Source organism: Zonotrichia leucophrys, chromosome 11, assembly GCF_028769735.1.
Source record: "Zonotrichia leucophrys gambelii isolate GWCS_2022_RI chromosome 11, RI_Zleu_2.0, whole genome shotgun sequence".
In the NCBI taxonomy this organism is placed as follows: domain Eukaryota; kingdom Metazoa; phylum Chordata; class Aves; order Passeriformes; family Passerellidae; genus Zonotrichia; species Zonotrichia leucophrys.
In genome coordinates this window covers 13,110,972-13,120,741 of record NC_088181.1, presented here as the reverse complement: position 1 = coordinate 13,120,741, position 9,770 = coordinate 13,110,972, and the positions used below count along the sequence as shown (strand labels likewise).

Below are 9,770 nucleotides of genomic sequence, written 5' to 3'. Positions count from 1 at the left end.
CTCTCTTGTCCAACAACAGGCTCAAAGTTGTCATGGGGGAGAGCAAGAATGCTCTGGTTGCAGATGTGCACAGCTGCTCACACTGGGATCAACACTGCTTTTGACTCTGGTGCACCTGAGCAGAGGAAGCCCAGTGCCCTGTACCCCAGGAATACAGCAGGAAGGAAGGAAGGAGGTACTGGAGAAGGGGAAGTGCACCCACTGCAGGCACCACTGCCTCCAGCCCACACTGGATTTTCAGCCAGTGCCCCAAGGCACAGGGACTGACTGCTGCCAGCCTTGCCCAAGCCCTCTCCTCTCATGCAAGGCACACAGCTCGTTTCACTCCCCCAAAAAACACAAGGCCTCTTTTCTTTTTGGGTAACCAACATCAGAGGCCTTTTGGCAACTCTAAGCTAGCAGAACACACACCACGCTTCACCCACTGACCCTGTCTGAGGGTGAAACTAAAACAGTTCCCCAAGTGTGTGTGTCCCACCCAGGATTTCTGCACGACAGGGCTTCCTCAGAACCTGAGCCTCCCTGCTCTCCCTCTGCACATCCCACTGGAGATGCCTCCAGCAAAGCCCTGATCTCTCCCCTCCCTGGCCACCTATCCTTTTTAGTGAAAAGGACACTCTCGGAGGTCACCCTCAGAAGCACAGACACCAGATGGAGTACACAAGCTGCTTCCCACTCCCTCACGCCCAGCCCTCACAGTCGCCTCACAGTCCCTCTCTGGCTCCAACCCCCGTGCCCAGCCCGCTCCGCTCCCGTACCTGTTGCAGCCCTCGCACGGCTCCAGCCGGGGCTCTCCGGCACTCTCCGGTCTCCGTGCCCGGCTCGCAGGAAGGACGCGGGCAGGGCTCTCGCTGCCGGGGGCGGCAGTGCCGCTCCAGAGCCGGGCGAGCCGCCCCGCCGGCCCCGGGCAGAGCTCGGCTCCCCCGCTCCAGCGGCGCTGCCCCGGAGCCGCGCAGCCGCCGGCGGGGCTGCGGGAGCGCCCGCCCGGCCATGCACGGAGCGAGCCCTGCCTCTGCCGGCTCCTCGGGAACGAACTTATTGGGCTTGAAGGCGTACCTGGGGGGCAGACGAGGGGAAATTATGTCGAGTGTGCATTAACTATTCCCTGAGTTAACTGCGTTTGACTTGTTCTTCTGTTGGACCAAACTCCCCGTCTCCTGCTGGAGTCATTAATCTGTACATTCTCATCGTTTGCGCAGAAGAGAGTTGGTTTGTTTCTCCCTGTGCACCCCCTTCGCCCCCACACGCCGTCCCTAAAAACCCAACAATTAAAAATGCGGATTCTCCCTTTAATTCCCCTACATTGTGTAATTATATTCACATTAGAAATCAATCAACATTGGTCATTACCATTAGCGATATGCTCATAAAGCAAACACTAGACATGCTAATGAACTGAATGAAACATAATTTCTTGTTGTGTAAACTCATGCTCAACGCTAATCAGCAATAAATTCAATCAGACATTACATACATCAACTGAAAACACATTAAAGCAGGGTACAGAGCAGCGGCTGCTCATTTCTGGGGGCAGCGCGGCCCCGAGCCCGGAGCAGCCCAGCAGTGCCGCAGGGGCCGGGACCGAGCCCGCCGGAGCCCTGAGGGGGCCTGACCGTCCTGCGAGGGACCCCTCGGTGCTGGGGCGTTCGCGACTCCCGCCCGTGGCGGAGCTGCCGGACAAGCCAGGCCCTTTTCTGTCTCCGGCTCGGCGCAGCGCGCACAGCGGTGCCCGCAGCCAGACCCCCAGCTTGGCCGGCTCCGCCGCCTAAAATGACACCTACGTCCAGTTCCTTCGGCCTGGTCACCCCTCGGAGCCCATTCTCCTCCCAGCACCGGCTCGCAGGGCCCGGGGACCCAGGCAGGAAAGCGGCCTTGCCTCGGCCGCCCAGGTGCGGGCGGTTTCCAGGATGAGAACGGGCTCCGAGCAGGTGCAACCAGGTGCTCATTTCACATTTCCCTGCCAAACAGGGAGCCAAAGCACCGCGTACACGGAGAGGTGGCGATGGCTGCGAGCCCATGGGTGCGACCGGCTGGCCTGGGGAAGCCCAGCGCCCCGTTTGCCGAGGGGGCTCGGCAAGGCCGGCTTCCCTCGGCCGCCCCCCAGGCTGATCGGGGGCACCTTGGCGGCCTTCCTCTCCCTGTCCGCCGGGGGCGCAGGGACGGCAGGAAGGGGCTGCTTTAAAACACAACGCGTCTGCCGAAGTAAATCACCGGGCAGCAGCCCGGCCGCGCTTCCGAGCACCGCGGCCGGGGCATCTCCGGGCCGAGCCCGGGCGGGGATGCAGCGGGGCCCGCCCGCCCCTCCAGGGAGCCGGGGCGGGTCCCGGGCCAGGGCCCCCGCCCAGGACACGGGCAAGGGCTCCCCGAGCCGGCCGAGCGCCGCGGGGGTTTCGGGGCGGCGGCAGCGGCTTTACCTCCTCAGCCAGGGACGCCACTACTCCCGGCCCAGCCCGGGGCCTCCGGGCGGCCCGAGGTGCGGGCTCGCTGAGGGGAGCATCGCTGAGCGGGGCGGGGGGCTCGCTGCGCGGGCGCGGAGCAGACGAGGCTGTTTCAAGCAGCCACGGCGGCGTTTTATAACAGCCGCAGAGCAGCGATTTGCTGCGATCGGAGTAATGTAATATCCAGCTGCACAATATTAATGAGACGCTCAGAACCAGGGGAAAACTTTCAGCGGAAGGTGGCGGGTTTATTTGTTTCGAGTTAAGGGAGAGGAGGGAAAAGGAAAAAAAACAAAACACGAGCATCAGCATCATCAGCCCCCGCACCTGCGGCGATCGCTGGGATCCCCCGCGGCGGGCCCAGCCGGGAGCTGCTGCCTGGCTCCGGCGCGATGAGGCGGGGAGGTCACAGGGCCGCCTTCCTTTCTCTTGCAACCGAGTAATTTTTGTTCCTTCCTCCTGCCTTTTTTGTTTTCCCCCACTGCCCGCTCCCCGCGGTCACGGGAGGCAAGGGCGGCTCCTCCCGCCCTGACCTGTTCGGGAGAGGAGGTCGCGAAGGGGGCCCGGGGCTGGCAGCCGGGCGGGAGGGAGGCGGCGCGGTGTGGAGGCTTCAGGAGAGAGTGATAAAGAGTCTCGCGTTGAGAGAGGGGAGCTTGCGGCCGGAGAATGCGACGTGTTGGCTGTCTTGAGCAGTTTGTCACTCCAGGTGGACGCAGTTCGGCTGCTTTCCGTCACGATTCCTTCTCCTGGTCTCAGCTGTTCCCTCGCACGGCTCCTGGCCGGCTCCATGCGAGCTCCTGGCGGGACTGGGGAGGGCCGGGCCGCGCCTCCCCTGCTCCTGCGGGGCGCGAAGCCAGGCGGTACCCGGGGCCCTGAAGGCGTTTTGTCCCGTGCGCTGCAGGGTGACCGGGGAGCAGGAGCTGGCAGCAGGCTGGTGAATTCCACTTGCAGTCCGAGGGCCGCGGCCATTCCCGGCTCCGGCCGACCCCATCCCCACCGCCGCCCCTCGCGGAGCGCGTCCCCGCCCGCCCTGCCGGTCTGTTTCCAGGGCAGAACCTGTGAATAAAGCGAGAAGCGCTGCTTATTGTGCTCGTATTAATCCCCCCGTCCTGGAGCTAATTAAATTCCTTCCCAGGAGCCGGGGGCTCGCGCGGCTCCGCTGGCGCCGCAGCCGGGGCAGCCCCGCTCCAGCCGCCGCCGCGCCACGCACACAGCCCGGGGGTCGTTTCACCGATTTATTTCACATTAAAGTTTAGATACAATCGAAATCCTCGGTACGCACCTTTTAATAAAAGTAGTAATCTCTTTGAGTACTGCAAAATTATAGCATTTATGTCTTCAAAAGACGGTAAACAAATAATACCAGCGAATCAATAGTATCAGCCTCGAGTGCACATGGTCAGGTGGTTTTAGGCAGCCGTATAAAATGCGATCTGGTTTAGAGAATATAATACAGATAAATGCTATAAATAAGTGGGTATCAGAGACGGCGGGAAACTCCCTCGTATGGACGGGTCCGCTCGGGCTGCGGCACCGCCCGCAGGGCTCGGGGAGCTGGGTTAGTTAGCTAACCCTAACCCTAACCCGCGCCCCCGAGCAGCCCCGGGACCCCGCCGAGCCTCCTCCCCCGGCCTACCTGCAGTGAGAAACCTTATTTCTGGTTAAGAAAAATAAAAGTCCCATTTAAACTTTATTGAATTAAAGCAAAAATTAATTTTCAATATTCACACATATATTACAGAGTAATAGTAAAAGTTCAATATACTTCCTGGCGTTTAGTTGGGCCACGTTGTACAAGAGCAAAACAAGCATCAAAACATTTAGCAGCCTTAAATTTCACAATCACTCAGAATTACATAGAAATATTGAAATACTCTAGTCAGCCTTGGCTGTGGATAGTTCTTCATGTAGAAATTTTTCCTTTTGCCAGCCAGTACACAGCAAGAATTGCATTTCCCCTTCCATCATGGCATCCATGTATTCAAAAAATACTTTGCTTTTTTCTTTTTTTAAAAGTTAAACTCAGAGAAAGAGTCAAGATTAACATGTTTTAAAAACAAAACTACAAAATATGCTGTAAAGAACAATGAAAATATCTAAAGTCTACTTGTGTGAGGCAGAAGCCATGGGGGAACAATGGCAGATTACACCAATGACACAGAGATGGGAACTAATTTTGTGGGAGGAGAGAGAAGAATATAAATGGGGGTTTGATCAATTATAGTGTCTCCGGCCTGTTGGCTGCAACACAACAAAAATAAGTAGTAATTCTTCAAAGCAGATGTACACAAACCTAAGCAGGATTAAGCTTCTTTAATATTTGAATGTAAAAAGTCTGCTGTCCATGACTCTTCAAACCCAGCTTTGACTTGGGAACTTGTAAGAGATTTCTCCCTTTTCTTGGACGAGAAGTGATTTAAAGTGGGAACACTAGAAATCCAGAGAATGTTGAATACTTCCAGCCTCCCATCAAGTTTCCTCTCTCCAGTTTTAGATAAGCTCTGTCTCCTTTCTCCATCTGAATCAGTACTCCATTGCTAGCAGCTTCTCGGGTCACATCTTGGTCCCCTGCAAAGGCAGAAATCACTGGCCACCCGTTTAGCATCAAACTCACCTAAAGAGCAAGATAAAACAAAGCCCTCTGTCAATTAAAGTCAGACAATGACACCGCTGGGGCTCGCCTAACAGGCAAAATGCTTAGTTAAGGAAAGGCCTCTTCTGACAGCTGAAACTCCAGCCCCATAAAAAAGAAATACCAGTCTAAACCCAGGTAAGGTATGTACTCCAAAGGAAGAAGTCTTTCAGCACTGTTTTAGACTGACAACCACATCAAAACACCCGGTGCATATAAAGCAGGACATTGATCCTATTTTGGAGGATTTCAATAGGGTGCCTGTGTTTTCAGGCTATGAAAAGAGGTCTGCTTGTACTTATTGAAAGATGGCTTTATGCGAAACCTCAGAGGCAGCGAGGAGCAGAGCCACAGCCGCCGGGAGTCAGGGCCTTTGAAGTGTATTCAAGGGGTAGTTTTCCTTTGTTAGGCAGCAAAGACAATATGCCACAACACAGTCAATAAGGTCTGCTAAGCTCGCGGTAATGATCCCGGGACTGCACACCCCACATTAATAATGCACTACCTGCCCAAGCTAGAGGTGTTAAGCCACTTACACCAGAACGGTGCTATAGCTGTCCATACACCTTTGCAAAGTGCATCATTATACAGTCAGATTTCCTGTCTTGATTGCACTACCTGGCTTCAGGCCGGTAATTTATTAACCCTACCTAGAGACGCATAGGCATCAAACCCCGTAGAAACGGCAGGTACATACAGGGTAGCTGCACAGACATGCACAGATTCATTATCTTTTCCATATCATAGGCACCTCCCTGAACCCCAAATCCCTATGAAACCTTCTGCCATAGGAGAGTGGGTGAGAAGCCTGCCAGGGACGGCCGTTCCCAGGGGCTCTGAGCAGGGATGCTCCTGCCAGCGTTCCGCGGCACTGGGCAGTCCGAGGGCCCGGACAAGCTGGGAGGCAGCGGCAGGCGGCCGATCACCTCCCATCCCGGGACGGCTCATGCGGAGAGGGGCGAGCGGAGGCCTGGTGGGGCTCCGTGGTCCCTTGGGCACCGTCCCCCGGGCGGAGAATAGCCGCAGGTCTGCGCTCCCGCGGCTGCTCGGGGGCACGTCCCGCCCCGCCGCCCGCACGGCCCCGTCCCCGCCGAGCCGTCCACTCCCGCCCGCGGTGCCCAGCGACGGCGCTCGGGGCTGACCTGGATGGTTTGCCTGTTGTACACTTTCACCACGTGAAAATTGAAACTGTAAATCCCTTTCCTGGGCGCAATGAAAGTGCTCCGCTCCGAGTCGAAGTTGCTGCCGATATTCACTAGTACCTGTAAGGGAAGGGCACCGTCAGCACCAACGCGGGGCCACCGCCGCCCAGCCCCGCTTCCCCCCGGCTCCCAGCGCCCCCCCCTCCCGCGGGCAGGGCCCCGCGGGGCGGCGCGTCCCGGCCCGGCCCCGGCAACTTCTCCCGCGGCGGCGCGCCCCGAGCCCCGGAGCGCCCGAGCCCCGCCGCGCCCATCGCACCTGGTCGAAGTAGATGATCATGGTGCGGTTGCTCATCTCGGAGGGCTCGTGGTTGGTGCTACGGATGGCGGAGAAGGCGACCTTGGCGCTGCCGGAGCGCACGGAGATGCCGAGCGCCGTGCCGGTGGGGTCGGAGGTGGGGTTGGAGTCGCACACCACGAGGCACTTGCCCTCCAGCACGATGGGCTCCGTCTCGTTCTGCCCGCACGCCACCCACGCCGCGCCCAGCAGCAGCCCCAGCCCCAGCCCCAGCCTCGAGCCCCGCATGGCGCCGCGCTCCCTTCGCTCCGCGCCGGGCGGCACCGTCCGGGCTCCGCTCCGCTCGCTGCCCTGCCCCGCCGCGCTCAGAGCGGGGCCGAGCGCGCCCCGCCGGGTGGGAAGCGGCCGCGAGGAGGCACCGGAGCGCCGGCACACATAGCGCGGAGCGCCGCGGTGCGGAGCGGGGGCCGAGCGCTTCGGAGCGGAGCGGAGCCGCCCGCCGCGCCGAGCGGGGCTGAGGGAGGCGGCGGGAGGCGGCGGCGCTGCCGGGGCTGCCGGCGAGCACAAAGACGGCGCGGGGCGCGGCCCCGCCTCCCCACCGGCCCCGCGCTGGCGTCAGCGCCCCGCGCCCGCCTCCGCCGCGCCCGGCCCAACCGGCGCCCGCCGCGCGCCGCCGCCGCCAATGGCCGCGCAGTCCGCCTGCCGCCGCCCGCCGCTGCCGCTTTTGTGGGGCGGCGCGGGCCCGGGCGCGGGAGCAGGTGCCCGGCAGCCGCCCGCACCGCACCGCACCGCGTAGGTAGGAGCGCCGGGGCGCGGAGGCGCCGCGCGGGGCTGAGGCAGGGCGGGGCTCCAGAACTCCCGTGGAGCGGCTCGGACCGGGGCCGTCGGGCGAAGCCGGGCTGAGGGCCCGTGGGGCGGAGCGGGGCCGCGGCTCTCCGCGGTGCAGCTGGGCGAGGCGGGCTGGAAGGGAGAGGGCTGCTGCCCGGGCAAAGGGCCACCGCCGCCTCTCAGCAGCCGGAGCATCACCGGCTGTCACCCCGCGCCCCTCCCGCCGGAGATCGCGCCGAGGGACGGGATGCCGCCGGTCCCCCTCTCAGAAGTGTCAGGCTCCGCTGTCTTCTTCAGCCGCCTCGTTCGTATCCCGGGGAGGAACAAACCGCACGGCTTCCCGAGCAGGCAACTCCGGCACCGTCTGTGCCTTTCGTGGCCGGCAGAGCGCCGTGAAGACACGGACAGTCCCGCCGGGCCAGGACTCTGTGCCCTGCCCGCCACGGGACCCGCCCGGAGCGCGGCTTCAGGGTCGGCGTTGTTTCGTAAGGTGCAAAGATTGCTTCGTCTCAGTGGGCGTCTGACCTGTGTTCGTTCTGGATGTGCTGTCAAAAAATCATCACCCGGGATTGTAAATGAAGAGATTAGAAACAAACGACTGGAACAGAGTTATTTTCTAACTGGCAGATCTGTTTACAAAGTTAAACTTCAGAGATAAAAACTTTTGTGGAGTTTTAGCATCTTCTGTGGGAAACTGAATGTCATCCAAAACTTGGCTCCAGTGCAAATCATTATAAATTTTGGTAAATGCTTTACTTTATTTTATTGTGCTGTTCCAATTGTGTGATTCGTAAGATTTTTTACTTGGGGTCTCTCTCTCTGAAAACTGCCATAAATAAAACTTTGTCCATATAGCTGCCCTGCAAAGTTCAATGAGTGTCTGTAAAGTTGTTCAGACAGTCTGTGAAGTCTCAGTGTGCCCGTGGGTTGGTACTGGCTGGCTCTGAGGGGACGGGATGTAGCGGGAGCCAATGGCATCAGGAGCCTCCCAGGGAGGGTCCAAACACCCCGCGCTTTAGATGTTCAGCAGCGAGGCAGGCTGGAAACCAATGTAGTGGCAAGATGATTCTAGGGGAAGAACAGTGGTCAGAAGGAAGTTGGGGAGATAAAAAAATAGAAACAAATATTCTCCTGAGAAGCAGAAAGTGAGTGGGTGGAGCCACAGCCTGTTAGAAGGTGTGTTACGTTTTACTTCAAGACAGGAGCTTAAGATTTACGACAGTCTTAACTCAGTCTGAAATCAGAATCAGAAACTTTAAAATAAAATTTATATTTCTAAGGGGTACTAATAAGGCTAAACCAAATAAAAACTAGTGAAAATGAGCATTTTGCATTCTTGTCACTTTGGCAAAATTACTCAGGGAAATGGAAACAGAAGGAGCATGATGCTGCCTTTTTAATTTTTTTGAGCACTTGACTCAAAGAAACATACATGTTCTTTCAACACACATGACTCATAAAAAAATATTCATGTATTTCTCTTGTAATACACTTCTTGTGCATGACAGAAATCAATTCTCTTGTGCTATAGAGCTCTTTAGGTGCAGTTTGTGGGTTTGAGGGCAGGAGAGTGCCAGAGCTGGAATTGTTTGGTGTGGTGACCCCGTGGCAGGAGGCTGGGTGGGCCTCCTACCCCCAGGCTCCTTGAGTACTCCAATGACTCTGTGGATGGAGTTAGCAGAAAGAGCCAGAACAGGGCACCTGGAAAAATGAACAAATGTGTCACTTTATCTCACACAGGAGGTGGGCAGGCAGACAAGGGGGTGCCAGGATTCCTGTGCCAGACACCCTCGTTGTCAGTGACTTTCATTTCTGCACACCTGACTAGCACTGTAGCACCCAGCTTCTGCAGCTCTGCTGTAATAAAGTAACACCTGCCATGCAAATTAGACCCGACTTCATTTTCATTAAATGTCACATGCAGCTGACTAGGCAGTTGTGTTGATTCTCTCTGTGGTGACAGTCTCTGACTCGTACTGAGCACAAAGAAGAGGGGCTCAGCAGGAGGGTGTAGGGACTGATACATAAGCACATGGCATAATTGGTGATGTGTGGCTAAGAGCTCCCCATCCAGGAGTGGAAATCTGAAATCCAGATGCTTACAGAGGGCCAGGAATTAAGTTACCCCATCTAATTACAAACTGCAGTGTTAGTCAATGTCATTGAGATCCAAGAGGGCAATGGTCATTGAGATACACTGGAAATGGTGTCAAGGTATTAACAAATGGTAATAGATGTTGTAGATGTTGGTCTGAAATGGATATATTGGTCAAGCAGAGCTCTTTGGTGTTTGCTTTTAAGAAAAAACTGTTGTGGATGTGGTAAAAATATGTGAACTGTCCATTGTGTGGTAACTCACCCTGACCTCAATATTGACAAATTGACTGCAGGCTATGAGTTTATAGAACTCCCCTAATGTTTCACCCCAGGTTAAA

At 57.3% G+C, this 9,770-nt stretch overlaps 1 protein-coding gene across 1 annotated transcript; it reads right to left on the bottom strand.

The window, feature by feature from the left end:
- Positions 1–3,659: 3,659 nt before the first annotated feature.
- On the bottom strand, positions 3,660–7,051 carry CBLN1 (cerebellin 1 precursor). The gene is made up of 3 exons (XM_064723304.1): positions 6,529–7,051; positions 6,213–6,332; positions 3,660–5,052 (listed from the first exon to the last, which is right to left on the bottom strand). Exons 1-3 carry the CDS (start codon positions 6,793–6,795, stop codon positions 4,855–4,857), a joined length of 585 nt encoding a protein of 194 aa, XP_064579374.1. The 5' UTR covers positions 6,796–7,051; the 3' UTR covers positions 3,660–4,854.
- Between the last annotated feature and the right edge of the window lie 2,719 nt (positions 7,052–9,770).

Excerpts from the sequence above, each read along its gene's own strand:
- CBLN1 (XM_064723304.1), bottom strand. The coding sequence starts at position 6,795 with ATGCGGGGCTCGAGGCTGGGGCTGGGGCTGGGGCTGCTGCTGGGCGCG. Across the intron at positions 6,333-6,528 it reads TGATCATCTACTTCGACCAG|GTACTAGTGAATATCGGCAG; the intron begins GTGCGATGGGCG and ends CTTCCCTTACAG. Across the intron at positions 5,053-6,212 it reads ACAACAGGCAAACCATCCAG|GTGAGTTTGATGCTAAACGG; the intron begins GTCAGCCCCGAG and ends CTTGCTCTTTAG.